Consider the following 24,515-nt stretch of genomic DNA (forward strand, 5'->3'; position numbering starts at 1 on the left):
AAGGATATATCTATCTCTATCCTTTATAGATGTATAGATCTATAGGGTAGATCTACATATAGATCTATAGGATCTATATTTATAGATCTATAAAGGATAGAGATAGATATATCCTTTATCTACCCTGGATATAGATAGTGCCTGGTGTATATGGTAAGAACTCAACTAAGAGTCCACAATCATTGTCAAGTTGATTATTACATGGATATATGTCCTGTATCCACTCATCAGTCCTTTCAGATGCCGGATGAGATAAGAAATATTTCAACTTGGTATTCTACACAGGACAAACCAAACTGTTGAGTGGGGTGGCCGACCTGAATTTACTCCCTCCCATTCCAGCCTTCACCTGCGACTCCTAAGGCAGGACTGCACTACCTCGCCAGGTTGGGTGAGTAAAAAGCTAATTCTTCTGCTCTATATACATACAGAGCACTCGAAAAGTAAATACATAATAAAAACCCAACACTTCTTTGACACTGACCTTCTGATCTAACACTCCCATTTTGAAGATGAAGAAATAACTGCCTCTGAAGGTTCAAGTTCACATAAATACTTAGTGGCAGATCCAAGGCCAGAAAATTATTATCCTAAGCAAACTACCAGGTACTCAGGTGGTACTCTTCTGAATCTACTACAAATGTCACTTAATTTAATCCTCATAATAACCCTCTAAAGGATGTATTATTTCCACTGCTTGGGGATGCAGAAACTGGGGCTCAACCTCTGTGAATCAGCTTCTTCAAAACCAGACAACTGACAGAAGCCAAGGTCAAAATACTTCTTGTCTGGCCCCGGAGAACACGCACCTGCTCCAAGTTTGGTAAATCTCAGTGCAGAGAACTCTAGTACTGAGCTCTTAACCCATGACTTCCAAAGTGTCTGGGCATCAGCCTCCTCTGGGGAGCTTTGAAAAATATATAGATTAGTGGGCTCCACTTCAGGAAGGAGAACCAGAGTCTGGATGGGCAGGGCCTCAAAAATCTGTATTTCTTCAGAGTTAGCGATTCTTATGTGTAGTAAGTTTCGAAAACCATACATCTAAGCAGCAAGTCTAGGAGTGCTTCCAGTATACACTGAGAGGGAAATGAGTAGCCTAAGGCGAGGGAATGTCCAAAGCCCTGGATACTGTGTGAAGAGGAACAGTGGTGCCCTTCCCCCAAATCCTTCTGTGCCCCACAGACACACATGAAGCCCCCCCCAACACCCCTATCAACCCAAGCCCTGCTCCCACGGACCTTGCCTAAAGACCTCTGCATCACAATGAAAACAACCACACAAGCCCTTTGCAGCAGGGCCAGACTTTGTGTTCTGTTGGAAATACAGCAATAAGGATTCATTCCAGCTTATCCTTTTCCTTCAAAGCACCCAGGTCTGCGCCAGGCTTTGCTGAGCGGTGGGGGGCGGGGACGGGACACACACACACAGGACGAGACTGTTCGCACAGACACTTACCAAGGTGCCCCGTATATCCTGAATCCCTTCACAGTTACCTCCGAGTCTTGTAAGTAAATACTGTTTGTCAGGAGGGACTGGACGTTGTCAAAGTCCTCTGGTTTCAATTTGGACACAGAGGGGAAACGGTAGTAGTCCTGTTTAACAAGGTCTGCCATGAATTCCTTATCAAATGTCAGTTCATGATTCCCAGCAATCACTATTTTATATTCATATGGCAGGTTTCCTGAAATAAGAAAAAAAAAGAGCACCAATTAGCACGTTCATTTCCCATCATGAAGTACAACAGCCGAGGCTGCGTGATTAACAGACGGTATGCCCAAATGAAATAGCTCGTGCATTCCTTTATATTTCCATGGGAACCAAAATTTATGACTACTCCTTTATGCTAACAAAAATGACAATAAACGAGAGATAGGAAGCTGCTAAGAAGCTAAAAAGCTACTAAGAAGACATTAAGTTTTCTGGTTCCATTTCCCTCTTCTGTATGCTACAGATTCACTGTGATGAATTCAGCAAAAAGCACTTTAATCACATTCCTCAAAAAAAAAAAGGGTCTGAACTTGGTTTGGTCCTCAAAAAACAAGCAGATGACATCGTTGGGCATATAAACATAGAATCTCTCTGTTCTATGCCTGAAACTAACATAAATTGTATGTCAATTCTACTTTAATAAATAAATAAGCAAACCAACTATTCTTAACAATTCAGATGACTGCTAAATTTTTAGCATACCCTTCACAGAAAAGATGTGGCATAGCCAAGCATACCACAATTTACGTAAGTAAAATAGTACAATTCCATACTGTAAGTTAAAGTTTATCTTTTGGCTTGGGGATAAAAAGAACGTTAATAATGCCTCCCCCTGTATTTGAAGGCTAACTTTCCACCCATTGGGGATGGGAGAAGAAACTGTAAAGCTTAACCCCCTTTTAATATTTATGGTATGGAAATGTGAGCTCTTGGTGTGTGCTTTTTATGCAAAAGTTTCCCGATCGAAATGAGATAATTCTGGGAAGAAGAATGAAAGCTATAAAGAAAAACCCAAACACCAGACTTCTGCATAGATTTATAATGTTTGAATAAAGTACAGATCATACATATTAATAACTCACCGTGATGCTATAAGAACCAAAATCCAAAGGGAGATAGTGCTGGGCAGCTGTCCCCATTCTGAAATTAATGCCCTTTCTATTCGTTTTCATTACCCATCCCTCAAGCCTCACCACTGGGCTGCTGCTCGTTTCATTTCATTTCATTTCATTTTGAAAGGAAAAAGGGTGGGACAATAATGCCTATAATTCCAGCTTCCTGAGACTCCTGGGTCCAACGAAAAATTAATGTTTCCTGCAATTCCAGGAAGAATGAAAGTTACCACTAGCAGGAAATTGGATATACTTGTTGTAAAGAATTGGTCCTTACCAGCAAGCCTGAGTCAATGATTTAATTAATGAGGCTTAGTGGGGAAGAGAGTTATATTTATTTTTAGGGTGGGGAGCAAATTTTGTTATGGGTCCACCTGCATTTCAGCAATGCAAACGGTAGCAATTACACTGCGAAGCCCCCAATAATCCCAGTAGCACAATGCAAACGTATCTGCTAATATTGAAGCAATTTTTAAGATTGCCAGAATACGCTTTGGAATGCAACTGGTTTTTCTTTAGCTTCCACTTTTTCATGTTTCCAACAGTAATAAAAGTGCATATATAGCACATGGGTTAATGGGGAGAATAAAGAGAGAGATGAAAGCAGTCAGAAAAAAACACTGCGTAAAGATGAAACTGAAAACACTGTGGCCGAGTGTCCGTGGGTATCCTGGACTACTAGCCTACGATGCTGTGACATGCCTTTGGCCTCAGTTATTTGCCAGGGGGACAACAGCTCAGGGACCATAGGAAGCCTCTCTCAAGTACATGTTTGTGTGAGTTTATAACCTGCATTAGCATAAAGCAATAAGAAGTGCAATGCATACAGCAAGCTACTTGGAAAGAACAAATATATCCTGCACAATTCCTTGCACTTAAAATACAGATGAAAGATGTATTAACAAGCTGCAAATTCCAAGTACTGCACACGGTGGAAATCTGTGAGCTGCCCCACAACTCTAATATCATGGTTCTGTGACCCCACTGGCCTAATACCACACCCCCCAGTTCACCTGCATTCCCAAGATTGGACTGTTTTCCTGAACAGTAATTTGTTCCAACACAAGTCCTACTGGCCTGAATCTTTGAGCTACTCTATTTGTACAACTCACGCGGTAGCTGCCCGGTTCCCCTTTAATCATTCGTAACGATGGACTCACTGTAAACCCTTTCTTTATGCACCACTGCTCTTGCAAAAGGGCTTGGCTTCTCGCCTTTCCCATTTTAGAGCTTTGGTTCAGAGATGGCACGGGTGAGACTGGGAGACAAGGCAACAGGAAGTACATGTTTGTCCTTCAGACCCATTCGAAAAAAAAAAAAAGGAAAACTGCTACAAAGTAAATCTTCCTCAGGAAGACAGGACTCCTTGGTGTCTTTTAAATCATATTGGGAAACTGGGCATAAAGGAGTAGCCACCAAAATGAACAGCTGCAGACACAGTGATGAGATTTACACGGTGCCAACAAACTCATCTCTTGCTGGGAACCCAATAGTAGTTTCAACGTCCATTCTCTGCTACCTATGTTATGAGACTGTCTGACATATATTCTTTTTTTGTTTGTTTGCTGAACTGACCTTTTATCTATAATCTGCCAACCTTCCTGTTTTATATGAAAAGTGTAAGCAGGGCAGCGGACAAATCTGTCACCTGACAGTATTCGAGTTTCTCTCCCTACCAGATTAATTGGGAAGGCTCTGCAGTCAAGCTCCAAACTTCTTGGTATTCAAATAGCATCAAACAAAAAGGCGCCTGCTTTTTACCTATTTTATTCAGACCAACCCACAGAAGCAACCTGCCTGAATAAAAAATTATATATATCAAGGCCATATCCACTTATTCGAACATGGAAAATTTTTGCTTTGAGTGACCTAAAGAACTCTATAACTAACCAGTTCCATCTTTCCCAAGATGGGACATGCGTTCGTTCTACTTGTGACATACAAAATTATTTTAGGGGGAATAGGGGTGAACTTTTGGCAAAATGTCAAATTGTTTTTTTGTTATGTTTTAAAAATGCATATTTGAAAAAATACAATATAACAGTGCAAATAACGTCTGTTCATTTTTCTATTTTTATACAGGGTGGGTCAAAAATAGGTTTCCATTGTTTGCATGGAAAATAATTAATAAATACTAAATAATAATAAAGAATAAAGTTTGTGTTTCACGTACTCACAGCTGTAAGCCTACTTTTGCCCAAACCTACACATAAAATGAAATAATTTAAAGAAAACCATTGGACAAGTAATAGCACGCATAACTCAAAGATATGATGATGGGAGCATGTGAGAATAAAATGTGGGAACTTAGTCCATGATCAGTTCAGGCTGGGGCTACAGACCACAGTGAAACGACAAACTTCAGGAACAGCAATTAAGTCTCATTCCTATCTATATCATTTATTGTGCCTATATCGCCTGGTGATATCACATAATAGATGCTCACTTAAAACTAAAGGCTAATGCAAGTCAGCTGGGTCCTCACTGCTACCTTGCAGTTCTGATTGTCTCACATTCTTGCTGCTGCCTGTTCCCTAAAGTCACCACAAAACTCTTCCAGATTCCTCTCCAGCTGCCAGGCTGCCTCTTTTTTTTTCTAATCCTCATCCAAGGACATGTTTACAGAGAGGGGAAGAGAGAGAGAGAAACATCAATACAAGAAAGAAACATAGACTGGTTGCCTCTCATACACACCTTGACCAGGGACTGAACTGAAACCTGTACATATAAGTTCTTTGGCTTCTCCATTTCCTAACCTCTGCGTCTATTTTGAACCTACCATTTATGCTTCTTATTCCCTGTACCTTTTCCCCCATTCTCTCCCCTCTCCCTTCCCACTGATAACCCTCCATGTGATCTCTATTTCTGCGATTCTGTTTCTGCTCTAGTTGTTTGCTTAGTTTTTGTTTTTTAGGCTGAGTTGTTGATAGTTGTGAGTTTGTTGTTATTTTACTATTCATAATTTTAGCCAACCTATCAGATGTAGTGTTCAAAACACTGGTAATCAGGATGCTCACAGAAATGGTTGAGTATGGTCACAAAATAGAGGAAAAGTGAAGGCTACACAAAGTGAAGTAAAGAAAAATATACAGGGAACAAACAGTGAAGGGAAGGAAACCAAGACTCAAATCAATGTTTTGGAGCAGAAGGAAAAAATAAACATTCAGCCATAACAAAATGAAGAAACACGAATTCAAAAAAATGAGGAGAGACTTAGGAACCTCAGGGACAACTTCAAACATTCCAACAACCGAATCATAGGGATGACAGAAGAAGAGGAAGAGCAAGAAATTGAAAACTTATTTTGAACAAATAATGAACTTCCCCAACCTGGGAAAGAAAATAGACTTCCAGGAAGTCCAGGAAGCTCAGAGAGTCCCACGAAAGTTGGATCCAAGGAAGCACACAGCAAAACACATCATAACTACAATTATCTGAGATTAAAGTTAAGGAGAGAATCTTAAAAGCAGCAAAAGAAAAGGAGACAGTTACCCACAAAGGAGTTCCCATAAGACAGTCAGCTGATTTCTCAAAAGAAACATTATAGGCAAGAAGGGGCTGGAAAGAAGTACCAAGTCATGAAAGTCAAGGACCTCCATCCAAGATTACTCTAGCCAGCCAAGTTATCATTTAGAATGGAGGGCACAGATAAAGTGCTTCCCAGATAAGCTCAAGTTAAAGGAATTCATCATCACCAAGCCCTTATTAGAGGAAATGTTAAAGGGACTTATCTAAGAAAAAGAAGCTCAAAATCATCTTTCTAAGGATTGGCCTCATAATCCCATTCCTCTCACTCCCACTGGCATTTTCCTTTTCCAGACAGCTCTCTTTCATTATTTTGGATCTCTCTCTCTATATAGAGTATATACATATATATAGAGAGAGAGGGAAAATATACATAAGTATACATATTTAATACTCCTCCCTAGTGAGTTTATGTTTACCCATCCCAAGAAACAAGCAGCCCTTACACACACATACACATGCATCACATAAAATCCTAAACCAGCCTTGGCTGGTATAGCTCAGTGGATTGAGTACAGGCTGCAAATCAAAGGGTTGCCGGTTCAATTCCCAGTCAGGGCACATACATGGGTTGCAGGCCAGGTCCCCAGTGGGGACCATGTGAGAGGCAACCACACACTGATGTTTCTCTCCCTCTCTTTCTCCCTCCCTTCACCTCTCCCTAAAAATAAATAAATACAATCTTTTTTAAAAAAACCCTAAACCATCCCTAACTTTGTTGTTTCTTTGAGATACTTCCTCATTTCACTTACATGCTTCTAGACAGAGAATTCCAGGAGCTAGCAACCAGTAGCCCAAATTCAGCCCACAGATATATTAGAGTTGACCCTCAAGTGTGTTTCATTTTTAAAAAATTGAACTAATATCTAAAAATCAGGAGTTCTGGGTTCTAGTTTATTTTTTAAAGTTTTTTGTTTATTTTTAGAGAGGGAGGGAGACAGAGAGGGAGAGAAACATCATGTGTGGTTGCCTCTCACGTGCCCTCAACTGGGAACTTGGCCTGCAACCCATGTATGTGCCCTGACTGGGAATCGAACCAGCGACCCTTTGGTTTGCAGGCCGGCACTCAACCCAATGAGCCACACCAGCCAGGGCTCTAGCTTATTTTGGAAAAGTAAAGATTCAGGTGATATTGACCTTCGGAATGCCACAGACCTCCCCACTTCCTATCACTTCTCACATCTGTCCCATTCCTCACGTTTGTATTGCCTGATGGGCCCATACTATTAATAGAATTAGCAACGTAGATACTAATGCTTGATCAGAATTCACCCAATGAAGTCTGGCTTCTGTTTCTATTCTCTTCCAAAAGCTGATCCTGGAATGTCAATAAGAATGTAACAGGCAGAGCCAAGACTTTGTTCTCAATTCTCACCTCCATGCATCACTCCCAGTGGCGCCCCGTCCCTCAAAGTATCAATTCCCTTGACCACTGATGTTGCGCTCTCGATTTCCTCCTCCCTCTCGGATGTTTCCTTGCCTCCCTCTTCTTCCTCAGCTCCCTTTGCATCCCAGCTGACTTTCTGTACTCTCCCTCTTCATCTTTACTTCTACGGGTATTAGTGAACGTTTACGGTACGTCTCACATTTCTGTTCTCTGTGACTCAACGTTTAAACTACCACAGTTTAACCATACAGGCAGCATGGGGTTAAGAGCGGGGACTCCAGGCTTTGACATGTGTTAGCTGCATAGCTTTGGACGCCACTGAGTTTATGGCTTCGTTGTGGTTCATAGCTCCTCATGTTCTCCAAGGTGTACTGCAAACGTGGGTCATAACTGCACCCTCCCCTCACAGGTTATTTTCCAGATAAAATGAGAAAAAGCTTCTAAAGCACATGCATGATATGGAGGAAAAACAATGAGTGCATGCTCATTTTTCACTCCACTTTTTTGAAGGTTTGCTCTTTTGCATGACTTGTCTCTCCCTAGCCTGCCAGGTCTTTGAAGGCATGGAGTATGGCTTGTGGTTCTTTGTTCGACACAAGTACCCAGTTCAACACCAACCCAAGGGCAGGCACACAACTCGTAATTGGTGAATAGGTGAAGGAATGAGTGAACCTCTACACGATTTGCCAGGAGCTTCCTTGGAATCCCAGGAACTGAGCTTGTCACCTTGGGCTACAACGAGATTTAAACCAGTGTCATGTTGTCCCCCTGAAGTGTCTATTCTCTGCCCCCAAATTCAGTCTAGCCAAATAATCTCTGACAACTGTGTAAACTGTAGTTTCCTGAAATACAAACAGGAGGCTACCCCAGAGGTTCGGTGTGCTTTAAGCAAGACACTGCACGCAAAGAACCCATCGTTTCTAGCGCTTCACAATCACTCAGTAGCTGCACTATGATGCTTATTATAATGAGTAAACGTCCCAGTTGCTATCTAAGAAAATATGGCACGATGTCACTATTCTCAAAAGAAAGCATCTGAAGATGGAAACAAAAACTTGGATTTTCCAAAGTCAGAAATTGGCCTGGTCCAAGGTGCCCTTCAAGTTAACAGAAGGACTAGTAAGGTCATGAAGGCGAGGGGATCTAGAGGGGATGGTGGGTGGCCCCTGAGGCCTTCAAGCTACACACAGTACAAACCCAGCCACCTCTGACACCATGATTCTAATCTTGTAAAGTGTGTTCCCTAAACACATCCCCTTTTTCCTCCTTCAGTGATACCATCAGCCAACCCTTTGAATCTTTATTGAGTACCAAAAAAACCCATGCCAGGGCCGGCCCCTCATTCACACTGACTAGCCTAACCTGTGACAGAGAACATGCAGACTCTACTGCTCATCTGCAGTGTCCCTAACATCTTCCTAGAATTAGATGTGGTAGTCCCCTCTGAGGGTGGAGAGAGGAACAACTATTTACTGAAGTTCCAGATCCTCAGGTGTGCAGGGGTCTGATATATCTGTAACAACTTCAAAGCAGACATACAGCAAACTACGTCAAGGTCAGCCTCCCTCCCTTATCAAATTCTGGACATTTAATCTGTCACTTCAATGGGCTCTCATAAATCACAGCCCACGAAGGTAGAGGGATCCTCCGGGACAGCCGGTTCTGCTGGTTTGAAAGCTGTGCCCGTGAGCCACCTGGGGCTGGGGCGGAGCACCCCGGCACAGCAGGGAGGGGCCTGGCTCCGGGTCCCTGCAGGGGCACTACTCTCCTTTATTCACAATTTGGGGAATGACTCCCTTTGAAGACAGTTACTGCTGGCTTAAAAAAGCATTAAGACAAACCACTGACGTATCTAATCCTATGTTAGCCATGAAGAGACTGAGTGCGAGGGAGTGTGGTCACTGGATGAGCAGAGTCACAGCCAAGTTGGTGGCAGCGGGGGCATGAGAAGAGCTCTTCTGCCTCCTGTGCTAGTTTTTTTTCCCAGGTGATTCCAAAGTTTGAGCGGCCTTATGAAGTCTGGCCCCAGACCTATTGTAAGACCCATCCCTCTATCTACAGTGACCTCTCCTCCAGTTCCAGGCAGCTGTGGCTCTTCTGGTTGATGCCGTGAAGACAGAACTCCCCATTCCAGATGTCTGCCTGCCTGTGTCACAGGTCTCTCCTCCGGGGGGGACAGCCAGCCATGTCAGCCTCCCACTCTGACAACACGCATCCTGGCTCATTTAAGGCATTCCCCAAATATTACTGCAGCTACGGGTGTAATGTCTTACCCACTAGCTCCAGAAGAATCTGGGAGCCTACCCAAGAGGGAAAGGTCACACCAACTTGAAGGAAGAAGGAAACACTGCCCCTCTGCTCAACGTTATGCAGGGTCCCAGACCTTAAAAACGTGTTGGCTCGATTGTGAGAACTATGAGATTATGACCAGAGAACACAAGTTCAAGGTAACAAAACCCAAATGCCTACAGGAACCACAGAGGTAAAACAAAAATGGGAACTGGACTAGGCAGAAGTAATAGGGAGCAGTGAGGACGGGGGCACTCCATGTTAAACTAAACATCTATACACACGGCTTCGGCCAAACAAGATCCCTTGCTCACTTGCCCCTTCCCCTGACACGTCACCAATAAAAAAACAATGTCTTTCAAAGTGAAGTACCATACAACTGCAACCTATTTTTCTGTTACAAGTCATTGTAGGATGTATTCTTACAGAAAAGTTAAGTTCCAGTCAACTCAAAGTCCAAAGTCAGCTCCAGAATAGTCACTTTTCTTGGGCATCTCCCTGCCACCTGCAGGAAGACGGCTCCTGCACCGTACGATTCATTCCTCAGGGGTGAGGGATGTGGGAGAGAGGGACACCAAATGGCCACCAGGTTGTGGTGATGACAGACACCACCTTCTCCATGCCCCCCTTTTTATCGGGGATCTGATAAGCAAGGCTAATTGATTGCTCTCTCCTATTTATTCTGCTTACACCAAGAGGAACGAAAACAACCCAGAGTACAATAGTAGTTCTTTGTGAAGGGGAGCATCCCAAAGAAAACATCACTTGCCGGTGTCCTGGGGAAAAGAAAACCTAGCTTTTTAAAGGTGATAAATTACAAGACTGTCAACCCTTATGCCCACTCCCCTTCATACTCCTAAATTATAGACTCTTTGAAAATAATGAGAAAACAAAAAATGTTTGTAGCACAGGCCTCATGCTAAATGAAGCTCGCCTCACTATGTAGCAAGAGGGAAGGAACAGAGAGAAGACAGGATGGAAAAAGAACCTGCTGTGGATCTCAGGTGCCCAGGAAAAACAAACTCACAAGGCACAGCCTTTGGGCTCACTCTCCTTGCCAGTGTGCTAGAAAGAAACTAGCTTTCTGAGATTAAAAAGAATCAAACAGATATATGGTCAGATCTATTGTCGTGGGGCTGACTCTAACCAAGGTTAAAGAGCTAGGCCACGATCGATCAAGTTTCCGAAACCTTCGGCCTGCACAGGGCAGTGCCAGGGGCCTGTTTTCAAACACTCTTCCCTTATGCCAGTGTCACAAAGGGACCTTGTTATACCCCCCAAGGTGGAGGAAAGAAGGCACTCTTTTCTGTTCAAATTATTATAATATTTTCACTATTGTGACTCTAGCAGAGAGGGAGAATGTTCAAACTCTTAAAATCCCCATATTCCACTGAGGAGTGAGGAAGAATACCTTGAGGTTAAAAACTGGCCAAGCAGAAAACTTTGCAGGAGAATGAAAGGGGGAAAAAAAAACCCAATGGCTAAGAGGACGGCAGAACTCTGTAGCTGTGGGATGGACTAGGAGATGCGTCACCTGAATCGCCCCACTCATGATGACTAGGGGCTAATACCAGAGAAGGGCTAAGGTCAGCCTGGAGACAGGCAGAGGGCTTTCTCAGCTGCAACCTCTCCCTGCTACACTCCTAGCACCTAGAAAAATGCTGGGCACTTAGCTGGTGCCCACTGCCTACCTGCTAAGTGAATGAACGAACCTCCAGCAATCCCTCTTGGCTCCACGGTTTGCACTCGTTTGCCTGGGCTGCGAAGCCACCAGAAACACTCAATCAGGGCAAGCCCTGTCTCTGACCTCAGTCTGTCCCCCGTCAGGCTCCATTAACGTTCACAAGCCCTGACAGCTCCAACGTTAATACTCACACTTGCTGAGGGAGCCACACAGCAGGTTCAGACTGCTACCTTCTCCTCTGAAACTCATGCATTAGGGTTTCTTCCATGCTTGCAATGGGAAACCAAGTCTAAGAAATATTAAACACAGAAAACTATATTACAATAATGTCAGGACTGAGCCAGAAGAAACCCAGGAGCAAGTACGGAAGGCTGAATGAAGGCCCAGTGGTCTGCTGCAGGAATTAGGGCTAGCGTAAGAAGCCACAGCTAAAACACTCCTGCCTCTTCTGCAGCCTCTTCCACAAAAAGAGTCTCAAGGCACCAGGAGACAAAAGGTCATCCCTCACAGAGGAAAGCAGACCCCTCTGGACCTGAGAAGTCACCGGTACAAGGCACTGATGACAGATAACATACTAAGCAGTATAAACCACAAAGGGACAGGCCACTAGTACGCATAACTATTAGGGACCTGAAGACAGCTCAGAGATTTGATTCCTGCTCAGAAGCAACTTGCTTGCTCACATGCATTCCTGTCTCAACCATAACCTATTCCAACATAACTTTTTGTGACTTAAAAACAGACACACAGAGACATATATACAAGCACCCAATCAAACTCATATATTTTCAAAGACAACCACAAGGTAGTAAAAACGAATGACAACATCCTCTTTGTTTCCCAAATGGGTATCACTAAGCTGCCCCCCAGACCAGGACAGCACGCTATTTCTACCTATGAAGCCGTGGCAATAACCATTCACTGCAATGCAGCTACAATTACACTTGAGTATTAGGATCTGGACCACTGGCACCATAGGTGGTCTCCTCACGGTTTATTCTGTCCAACCTCCTTCTTCCAAATGGGGGCTTTGCCTTGTTAAAAAAGATTCACAACCCAGACACCAAACTCCATCAGAACAGACTACTCCTAAACTGGATCCAGTGCAGGGTCCACTGGACCCGCACAGGAAGAGCTGGTGAAGACACTGCTGAGTCCCATCCGGACGAGCTGTGGGCACGTCCGGGTCATTCATTCACATGAGAACGTGGGGACAGATGGCCTGATGGAAAGGTCAGGGGCTTGGTCGCCAGGCAGATTTGCGACCAAATTGCTGGTTCTGTCACTTACTACCTATGAAACTCAAACTCAAAACATGTTATTCAACCTTCCTTTTCCTTCCAGAAAAAAAATGAGGATAATTGTACAACCTAATCACAGAGATGATAGGCAGACTGAGGAGGATCAATAAAGGACCGAACACAAACCTGGTACATAAAAAATGATGTTGTTGCTATCATTATTATTATTTTTACTTGTCCTCTGTTTTGCACTATAACTTTATTCAGGGTAAGCAGTCTATCTCCCACTTCCTACCACCTTAAAAGAATATCCCATGAATTATCTTCAGTAAACTAGGAGTGTTAACTCACAAAGTCTTGGGTGAGCTGAAAATACTGTGTGTTGTTTTTTCCCCCCACAAAGCCTTAAAAAGCAACCGAGGAAAGGTGTTCCTTCCAGCAGTAATTATAAAAACAAGTGGCAATTATTCTACTGAGTAATTAGAGGAACAAATGCAAATCCTACGTATTTGTACTTTAAACCATTAAGTATGGTGAAGATCAAATTAAATAAAAATAACACGGGTATAAAGGCCATATTCTTTAAAGGAAATGAACCATGTTGAGGCTGTTTAGATCCCCTCCCCACCTTAACCCCGCAGACAGGAACAAAAAACCTTCCTGCAGTAACCACTATTACTTCTGCACACCGAAACTGCGTTTGGGCAGATGAGTGCAGGGCATCCGCGTGCGGTGACTCTGCGGGGTTGGTCCGCAGCAGTCAGAACAGAGGGTTGACAATGGAAATAAAATCCCAGCCTTAACAGTGCCACTGGGGCTCGATGAAAATAGTCTTCTGGAACTTGATTAAAACTAAATTGAAAAAGAACGTATTTGGCTAATATTACATTAGACTAAAATATAGAAATGAACCCTAATACTCTTGAAATCTAATAAGAAAAAGCCATCTCAATTTCCAAACTTTCAAAAGCATATTCTTTAAACGCATCACAGATCAATTTACATGGTACTTTCGCCAATAAGCAAAACCAAATCCCGGGTTCCAATTGGCTTATATTGGAAAGTGTGAGAGCAAATGCTAGAAAATGCAATTACCGCAAACAAACTCCATTTTCTCTCCTCTGAAGGGAATTTCAGAGAATATTTTATTGCCATCAAATAATATTTCTGAAGGCATCAATACACAATTCTATTTTCTCTTCAGAGTCCCTACTCACTGCATAATCTAATCCACTCTACAGAATATCTTGAAATTTAGAGAAGAGCCTACGAAAAGGGATATTACCTTGCACACACATCCTACGTCAATTTTCATAATTTGCACTCTGGACAGGAAGCCACATAGAGCAAAATGTGGAATCCAATAAAACGGACTTTTCCTATTTTATAACTCCAAATTCTAACGAAGCATTTCCAGAGTAAAGATTTAAAAGAAATCTCTTGGGGAAGGTTATTTTGATCAATAGTAACAGCAACGAGATGGAGAGAATGGAGACCACAGGTATCTCCTCTTCCATTTCTGCCTCTCCCCTGCTCATCAATTGGGCAATATTCTCTAATACAAATTCCAGACGATCAGAAGCTACAAAGAAGAAGACTTCCTTGGGGGTGTGAAACCAAACCAGGTTTCTGCTTCATTGAAACACCACTTCCAACAGCCTCTGATTTCTTTCCTTGGGGACAGCTTTGTGGCCTAACTGCCACCAGGCTCCCCTCGGGGATGAAGCAGCATGAGGTATGCAGATAATTCCTCAGGAAGAAAGGATTCCTGCAATGTCCACCAGGGCCTTGGGGCCCGAGGCCTATTTCACATCCCACAACTCTGTCCCTTGCCCACATGCAAAGGTCTGAATGTTTGTGCCCCTGAAATGCCTGTGTTGAGACCCTAATCCCCAAGGCCATGGTATTCAGAATACACATCAGGGGCCCTTGGAAGAGGATTAGGTCACAAGGGTAGAGCCCCATAAATGGGATCAACGCCCTTGTTAATGAGCTCCCTCGCCACCTCCACCACATAAAGGCCCAGTGAGAAGGTGCCCTGATGAGCCAGGAAGCGGGCTCTCACCACAACACAGCCACCCTGGCACCTTGATCTTGGACTTCCAGCCTCCCAAACTGTGAGAAGTCAGTCGTTTAAACCCACCCAATACGTGGTGTGTTCTGTTGGGGCAGCTCGAGCAAACGAACACACCTTCCCGGGAGGCTGCTCCGCTTAATCTATCCTACACAGCAAAGCTGAGGTGCTCTTCGTACACAGAGCTCATCACATACACTCCCTCCACACACACACTCGGCCACTTTAAAATCTCCCTGGATTCCCATTACTGCCTACAGACAAAAGGCTGAACTCCCTGTGTGTGGTGTGTGCAGCTTTCGGGGTCTGGCCGCCACCACCCTCCGCTCCTATCCTGCCTGGCTCTGAGCTTGCCAAGTGCTTGCAGTTCACAGAATGAGATTGTCTACAGGGCTCCTCCTCCCACTTGGACCTCAGGACTATGAGACCCCAGGACTATGTCTGAGGCATGTTAGCATTCCCAAAAGCTTTAATAATTATTTAGTAAATGAATGAATAATTAAGCAATAATTTTATCCTGCCTAAGAACCACGTGGATGAGCGTAGCCAGTACCTCAAGTGTGGATTTTCGATGGCCTTCAAGTGTTAAAATCCTATTTTTATTTTATCCGAGGAGGGCATCATTTACATCCCTCACAAGGTATACTGTTTGGTTGCAACTGAGAAACTAAATCTGATTTTAAAAATCTGTTACAAGGGGATTTCTAGGGAGGGGAAGGCAGATGGAGACAAAGATACTGGCTTAAGTAGTTAAAAACACAATTTTGTTGAAGCCGTGAACAAATGAATAAATGAACTATACGCATCACACAAATAATGTGTCTCAATTTCAGAAGAGAAGGGAATCACCGCTGTTGCATGGTTAACATTACCCATTTAAAGATTTTTTGCAGCCTTTGTTCCCAGGATCGGATAGATCAGAAGAGATAATCAATAGTGAAGTTAATGGAATAGCCATTCATTATTGAGGAAGTCGCCTGTATTTCCTCTTTGTTGTATCACCTCATCTGAACGTTTTCACCCCTCGGCCTCTCAGGCAAATCGCTGCTGTTCTGACAGCTAGACTCTTCACAAATGAGTCTACTGCCCTGGCCCAACAGGACGTGCGTGCGTCTTCTCGGGCCCCCCAGTCACCAGGCCAGATGAAAAGGATCCACGCAAATGGACTTACAGGGCCAGCTTTTCCCTTTGGCTTCCAACAGAAAAAAAAAAAATCCAGAGGCAGCAGGATGCCCCTGGCATCTTGTCCTCTAATTCCAGGCTCATCGACATTCCAACCCTGGAGAGTCTCAGAGATCAGAATCATTCCTTCTGTGCAACGGAAAACTAGGATCCCCCAAGGCTGGTTACACGACTCCTCCAAGGTCACCTGATGAGTGAGTGTGGCAACAGGGTCTCCTACTCTGGCAGCCCAATCCTCTACTCCTTTTTACTATATCATACAACTACACAGTCAGAGTTTTGAGTCAAGGGGTGTTTTATAGATCAGGAAATTGAGGTTCAGAGAAATGAAGAGGCTTTTCTGAAGGCTGCCAGCAATCGTGAATTCTGACTTCTAAAATCAATCTTACATTACCTGCAAGCCCTGTTCATTCAATAAAACCCAGGACCGATGGCCACTTATTTCTTCATATCACACAACACTCAGGACTGCTCAAGTTCATGGTTGGGGTTCTTGTTCTATTCTTTTTTAAACCTCTACTATTATAGCTCAAGACCATTGTCTTTCATTTGACCCCACGGAAGACATCTGCTTAGTGACCTTAAGTGAGCTTAGATCAGAGAGGAACTTAAGATAATAGAAATGACCTCCCTGGGCCCAGCCACTGTCCTTCCAAACTTTCTTTCTGACTCTGACGCTGTTATTGAGGTACCTTCGAAGCAATTCAACGGTAAAGATCTTCCATGAGACAAACAGCACAATTTTAACTTATTTTTGTACATCGGTAACTAAGAGGCTATGTTTGCTTCCTCTTAGCCAGCGTGGCTCCCTTTTTCATATCAAATATCTAGGTGGTTTCTCAAGATTCTGGGGGAAAAAAGATTTCTAGACTGATATCTTCTTGTAATACATAGGCTCATCTCAACCACAGTATTTCATTTCTGCCTCTTTGAAATATCAGCATTTTTCTCTAGATTATTCTCCTCACAGTGGGAGGTTAGGCTGCTATCATTGATTCTGAAGTGTTGAAAAAATGCAGGTCAAACTTTCTGAAAAGGACTAGTTTTATTTTTTTTAATGAATTCCTTTAGTGTTTTGGCTAGAAACGGGAGATTAAATACATTAGTTTAAAAAATAAGGAGTTTTTGCAGGATCTAACATAATAATTCACAACTGGGAACTCCAACCACTTCTACCCAAATTCACTCAAAGCTTGTGAAGTTGATCTCTACTGGGAAGATATGGCCAGATTTCAATGCTTTGGGTTAAACTGTTCTTACTTTTTAACTCTCTCCTGTTCACTTTCAACTCCATATTCTCTGATCCACCCTCTTTGCAGTTTCTTTTCCCTTTTGGCTCATTACAAAGTTCTTGCAAAGTCAGGTCATAACCTAATTTCCTAATCCAGCAGCCTTGGGGAAAAGAAATCTTATTAGACCCCATTAAATCTCATTAGATCCCTGACCCTCTCAAAAGTCAGGATGATATTTGATAATGAAATGGGGTCCCAGAATGCCCAGGGAATGATCACAGTCTTTCTACAACATTCAACAACCATCCCCCCAGGTCCTAGGGTGAGACAGGCAGTGTGCTGGGTGTCTGACGAAATGGAAAAGGGTCTCTGCCCTTAGGGAGCTTATACTCAGCTGCGAACAAAAGTCAGTAAAAATGTGAATACTTACTATGAAACTCAGGTTACGAGAATTGCTAGGAAGGGACTTAGCAAGTGTTATGAAAAAAAGAGTAATAGGCGAAATCTACTGATACATGGTGATCAAAGAAGGTGTCTTCAAGGGGGATCAGTCAATATTTGCCGCCTGTCCAGCCCTTTATCAATAATCAGTTAAGGTATGCAGAAACTGACTCCCCTAATCAGGTATAACAGAATGTAAAGAGGCAGGAAGCATACTCAGGCGGGTACGCACACCCCAGAGATGTTGAGGACCGTTTTCAAGAGAAAAAGGAATACCTTAGAGCAAAGCACCCCAACCCCCAGGCTGCAGACGGAAGCTCACCTGAGCTCTGCCTCCTGTTGCTCCCACCTCCCCCCCTCTCCCCCTGCTGTCTTCTGTGAGAGAGGCCCCTGATACCAAAAAGTTTGGGGACCGCTACTGCAGAACAGCAATGTTCAACCGGACGCCACGAGAATTTTTAAAACATGCAATGCCTGACTATTTAGTCAGGGGCACTGGACCTCTTTCCCCTTAGACTTTCAAATAAAAAAATGAGCCCTGGCTGGTGTAGCTCAGTGGATTGAGCGCGGGCCTGTGAACTAAGGGATTGCGGTTCGATTTCCAGTCAGGGCACATTCCTGGGTTGCAAGCCGGGTCCCCAGTGGGGGATACACAAGAGGCAACCATACATTGATATTTCTCTCCCTCTCTCCTTCCCTTCCCCTCTAAAGATAAACGAATAAAATCTTTTAAAAAATGACAACAGCCAACACAACAATAGCCATCCAGGGTGAATACATCAAAATTACACCTGTTTTTTGTCAGATCAGCAAAAAATATGGTTGTTGGTGTGCCACAGAATTTTAGTCATTAGTTTGATGTGTTCCATGAGATTTTTTTAAAAGGTTTAAAATCACTACTGTAGAGAAAGTGAAAATTTTTAAGAAGAACATAGGAAACGGGTAATAAGTATGGGATCTTAAAATGCCTTTAACCCAAGGCTGTCCCGGTCCCCAGCCAAGCCATGCCACCACTGCTGACCCCTGAAGGGCAGCCAAGTCACACCACACGGACTCCATTCTAGGAAAACAGTAGGATACCCTCTCCAAAGTACCATGCAAGGGTATTTCATTGTCAGACTCAGTCCTAGCCAGTGAGACATGAGGTTCAGTCTGCTGACGGACTTCCAGGAAATGGTCGCCGCCTCTACAGACAGACGATACCAGGAGGGCACGGCTTTCTCTTTCCACTGAGCATGTTCGTGTCTTCATACTAAACCCGGAGCTTCAACAGTCACTCTCCTACCGCAGGGGCAAGGTTAACATGCAAGAATAGGAGGAAAAAATACTGAGTATCACCACTGGGTCCCTGAATTACCAGATCCTAAAAAATGCTTTATTCCTTCCTGTCTTTCTTATTATATGAGATAGTAAATCTCTTGTTACGCAAGACATTTTGTTTCTTCCAGCCGAAAAAGTCTCCTTACTGATTTAACACACTGTTTGCACTTCTACATGCTTCATTAATAACATAATGTCTCTTCCAAACAATGCTATGTGCACACCTTCTAGTCCTCCTTACGACAACTTCGTAAGAGGTCCTGAATTGTGATTTGCTGCCTCGGGCAAGGGTACTCAGAGTCCCTGTAAACAAAATTCAATGCTGATGATAACTTTGAGGCTTAGAATCAACACAAATAACAATTACCCTCTTTTGGGTACTGTCCTAAAAACCTCTATCTATACATTTATCTACTTAAACTTCACGACAACCCTACAAACCAAGAATTATTATCCCCTTTTACAGACGAGGTAACGGAAGTACACAGAGGTCGTGATGGAAAGAACAGCCTTGTGAAGGGTGATAAGAGTATGCAGAATCGATCCCCGAATATGACAACTGTTACCACCATAAGCAAACCCAGGGCAGTGAATTGGCAGGAGGGCCACAGAAGAGTTCATTAAAGCTCCAACTGCTCACACCCACGGATAGGGAGCCTGACTCAATAGGTCTGAGCTAGATTCCAGGAATCTGGATTTTTACCACCTGCCAGGTAAGCGATCAGGTTTGGGAGATAGGAACCTGAGACTAGAGAAAGCTGAGCTGCCCAAGCTCTGGGAGACGTAACAGGGTACACTGAGTTGATCTATTTAACTCCTTTGCAAGTAAGAATGCAAAATGCTTCTTCAAAAGTTATCTCCCATCACAGTGGTTAAAGAACCTCAATTCTTTATAGCTTAGGATTTAAGTTAACTTGTTTCTTAAATCCTACAGGACACGAAGAGTTGTGTGTGTTTTCCTGTCTTCTTGACTGTCTGATTCATCCATGAGCCCCAACTTGCCTCAAAGAAATGCCCCAAACTTCCCGCAACAGATAAGGCACAGCCTACTCTGTAAGCGAAACTTAAAAGTCCCACCAAGCCTAGGTCACAGTCATTTCAGGAACTTTCTAATACAAACACCTGAAAGTCTGGATTGGCCATAAAGAGTTAAAACACAGCAGGTGGAGATTTTTCACTATGGCAATTTTCTGTCTATGAGAGTCAGAGAGCATGAATGTGACCAGAGACCAATGACACTAAACTGAACGGCAAGCGCACAGAATACGAGCGGCCCCCTCACCAATTACACCGCCTTTCCCACCAAGTCTGGAAGTGCCACAAAGACCCCTAACAAAATGCTCCGGGGCCGAAATGCCCTCAGAACCTGGGGGAAAATTAACATCGTTTACCAATAAAGAGAAGAAGAAACTGCAAAAAAGAAAAATATTGTGTGTTCGTTTCCCAGACATTCCTCTCTGGTGTATCCACGTCTGGTTATTATTATTTCTATAGCTCCTCACGTTCATAAAGGGCCCTTGGATAAATGTTCGCTGAATTTAATTTTTCTTTTATTCCTACTACTTTGGCCAAAGGATTCAACATTTCCTTAACACGAAGATTAAACTCAGCAGAGCCCATAAAGCACTGGAACCAAAACAGTTCATTAGCAAGTCACTGAGACTTAGCAAGAAGGAGTCATGGCTTTGGAAGCTGCCCGTTTTTCTCGTAATAAAGAAAATAAAAAAAAAAAAGAAAATAAAGACAGTAATTCTGAGAACATTTATTAACCCCCCAGTAGGGATAACTGCCGTCAGATGTGGGTCGGTTAGTCCTGCATTAACAGAAGCCACTGCATCCCGGTTGTCAGAGGTACAGTGATGCCCACGACACTGCAGAGAAGCGCTAACGCTGGGGCGCTGAGCACCAAGCCCCCTGCCCAGCAAATGCCGTTAAAAGGATTTCACTCTCAAGGGTGCCTTGCCCCGAAGAAATTCATTTTACAAAAAAAAAAAGTAAGAAAGAAAAGAAGGAGGCGTTGGATTGAACGAGCATTTTCTTAACTCATTTTAAGATAATCTCTTGCATTCACCAGCAATTTCTGCAGTTGGCAGAACCACAGAAAGAGATTCTGCATGGTTTGGCTGTTTGTTCCATTCTATACTGGTGGGCAGCCTAAAATAATGGAGTGGTGATAAAACAAAAACAACAACAAAAAAGGAAAGGAAGGCTTTATAATAGTCAAGGCATGCTAACCAATTTTAAATTGAATTACACAGCCTGCTAATCTTTATGATGGGATGAAATTTCTTTCAGCATCATGCATTATTCTAAAAGTTGCAGCACTTTCCCCTGCCCACTGCTCGGGAAGATTGCCGCCCCACCCCCAACCTCCCTAGCAATAAAGCTTCCCTTGGACCCCACCCAAAGCCCTGTTCCTGCTGACTGGGAAGGCAGGGCATGGCTTGTGTAAGATTTCATTTTTATAGCTATTGTTAGTTGGTGTGCATCTGGATTTCACACCAGGGTATACACACAGTCGTACAAACCCTGGGCATATTTTCCTAATACACATTTCTAAAAAGGATAGACTCCAATGTACACATATGGTAAAAGATCTTTTAAAAACCAACAATATCGAGGATCTTGTTAAATTTCCAAAACGGATGTGCAGAAAACACTCCGTGGTGCGTATCGGATGAAGCAGACACTTCAGAAACTCGGCACTACCCAGGTTTAGGCTGGAAGTAACCCCGAAGATGGCGGATGGGAGAGCCTGTCCGTCCGTGCTGTGCTTGGGTGGTGCTGCACTCTCCCTCTTTGGGCGGTGGGGCAGGGCGTGAACCCCAGCGGGGAGAGTCTGTGCTGTGAGGGGCTCAGACTCAGGCCCCTCTGGCCCCCAGGAGAAGAGCAAGAACTGCCTCCACAAGTTTTCTGATCCCCACTCCACCTGTCATGGGAAAGGGCGTTTCCAGATTTAGCTTAATAAAACAAACCATGGATATACTACTTCTAGGAGACACGACCCTGCTTAAAATTTAAACTCCTTCCCGGTACCTTAGACCGTGGAATCTTACTGTATGTGGAATCTTGGCTTATGTATAATAAAACTGTAAGACACACCCACATACACTGCCTTGTGAACAAATTCATGTTCTCTGCCACTGAGCTACATCTATGACATTAAAAAAAAACATACGTAAGGCAGGTAAAGACACCACATATAAGAATAAAAACTCAGATCTTATGATCAGAGTGTACGGAAAACTATGAGCTAAGACATCTACCAGGAACGACACATAATTTCTGTTTTGGGTATTTCTAGAAATCTAATAGAGTTTTTAGACACTATTAACTGACACTCTCCAGTCCCTGTGAGACACACACCGACTGCTGCCCACACTAACCACAGTCACAAGTGTCCCTGGGGACACCTACGTACATCTGCTCACACGTGCGGCATCCCTAAGCCACTCCCTCTGTCCCCAAACTAGTCTATGCCAGCTGTCCTTTGTACCTTAATTACCTAGTGCCATTATATAGTACTTAAAAATGACTAAATATGAACATTAAAACGGTGTATACATTTGCTGTTGCTGAAGGAGTAAACGACACTCCTTTAAAAAGGGGTAAAGAATAACAGAAATCTGGAAATATTCTGCACTCCGATTGCTTCCCAAGCATCTTTATGTTCTGACACACCAATACATACACTAGAACAGAATGTGGTAAGTACGGCAAATTTTAGATAAAGATGATAAATTACATATGTGATTCACCCAAGAAAAGACACTGTTGACCTCTAATCACCGTGAACAAAGGAAAGGCTTCAGCACAACTTCAGAAGACTGGCCAAAATGTGCACATCTCCATGATTCAAGTTATAAAAAAAATATTTAGCTACACGTTTACTTCATCATGGTGTCCTACATTAGCTGACTTTCTGATTCACTGTGTACTGTCCGGTCCTGGTCACAATGGACAAGGGGGTGTCAGTGGGAGGAGTCCTTGCCTATGCCTGTACTGTAGTTGTGAAGGTGAAAGGCACGCCTTCCCCCACCTCTAACGCTGAGACCTTGTCAAGAACAACAAAAACCCCACCCAGAAGTGAAAGCTCTATCTGCACGATAAAAGATGTATGCATACTTTTGGTTTCTATCTATTTTCATAAAGTATGCTAAGTTTTGTTTCTTCATGTTCACAGTGCTAAACACTGTGAAAAATAAATCTTTTTTAGGCTTTGTGGCTACCTTGCTTTCTGAATGCAGGCTTCCTACGTAAAATGATTTACATATCCTCCATGAAATGGAGCATATGAAAATATCAGTTTGGTTTCCTAAATCCCCAAGAAACTCATAAACTGCAGCTAACTTAACTAAACACGCATTCCCACTAGAGCATCGGTGCTACCCAGGGCACTACCCCCACCAGCACCACTACTAAGACCATTACTATAGGCTCTTGTGATTATCAAGTCCAATTGCAGGTGGTAAATGCGTAAGGCTGCGATATACCGTAACTACTGAAACACCAACGACTGTGTAATAGGAAATAATCTAGAGCAAGTGAGTAAAGAACCACATCACCTTGTCCTCAACAGCTGACAGAGAAATCAAAGTTCAGAGGCCATGTATTTTATACTCGGGTATCTGTCCTCACAGAAAAGGTGAGTCTCCTCCAAATGAAAAAGTTCACCTCCCAATGTTATTTCCAAACAAGGGAGAAAAATAGAAACTAGAGGATAAATGAGATTCACCTAAATGACAGGGAGAAGGGAGGCAACACAGTTTAATTGCACTTTACCCTAAAATTAGATGGAAAACAAACGTGCTGTTTCTTTCCTGCTCCTAAAATTTCAACAGAATTTAAGAAACACTAGGGGGAAAAACTATTTCAGTTCCATAATGCACACAAAACTTGTTGCCATAACATCTAAATCTAGCAGATCAATAATGCATGTTATAGTTAGCGAATTAATTTTTCATTTCAGATATACCAAATAGGATTTGAAAACAAATTCCAGACATGAAAAGAACTAGGAAATACAGGCAATGTAATCAACCATTAGTCATTTTTTACCCAATGTAATTTTTTCTGGAGCATCATAAAAACCTTCAATTTTCAAAATTAAAGACATTTTGATTTTATATATATACTGTGTGTGTGTGTGTTCTATGGACAGTTACACATGCTAAAATCAAATGCCCTAAACAACCCATTTCAAAGCACTATACATAAAAATAGTATGCATTACAATCTCAAAAGATCACCAGTGACAAGTAGAAGTGAATGCTAGCAGAAGAACAGTAACCAAGAATATGCAATAAAAAGTAAAAAAAAAAAAAAGCAAAAAAGGATGTTCATTTGGGGACAAATCAAAATAGAAGACTAATTGAAGGTTGCTGTACAGGCTGTAAAGGTTGCCACTACCCAGCAGGGTGAGCGGGCTGAGTGCCGCTTGACCAGCGCGTGCACCAGGCCCAGGCGACACCTCTTCACCCTCTGTCCTGAAGCACTTCGGGGGGCAAGCAGCAGCCCTGGTCAGGAATAACATATGGGAA

At 43.1% G+C, this 24,515-nt stretch overlaps 1 protein-coding gene across 4 annotated transcripts in view; it reads right to left on the reverse strand.

Annotated features, from left to right (window-relative positions):
* The window catches only part of MPPED2 (metallophosphoesterase domain containing 2), a 164,507-nt gene that overhangs the window by 78,854 nt on the left and 61,138 nt on the right, over nucleotides 1-24,515 (reverse strand). For all 4 annotated transcript variants that reach the window (XM_037040430.1, XM_037040432.1, XM_037040431.1 and 1 more), the window contains exon 4: nucleotides 1,456-1,681. In XM_037040430.1, coding sequence (XP_036896325.1) covers nucleotides 1,456-1,681 — 226 coding nt within the window. The remainder of the gene's footprint in view (nucleotides 1-1,455; nucleotides 1,682-24,515) is intronic.

Source organism: Sturnira hondurensis, unplaced genomic scaffold, assembly GCF_014824575.4.
Source record: "Sturnira hondurensis isolate 20B ecotype Veracruz unplaced genomic scaffold, ASM1482457v3 Scaffold0002638, whole genome shotgun sequence".
NCBI classification, from domain to species: domain Eukaryota; kingdom Metazoa; phylum Chordata; class Mammalia; order Chiroptera; family Phyllostomidae; genus Sturnira; species Sturnira hondurensis.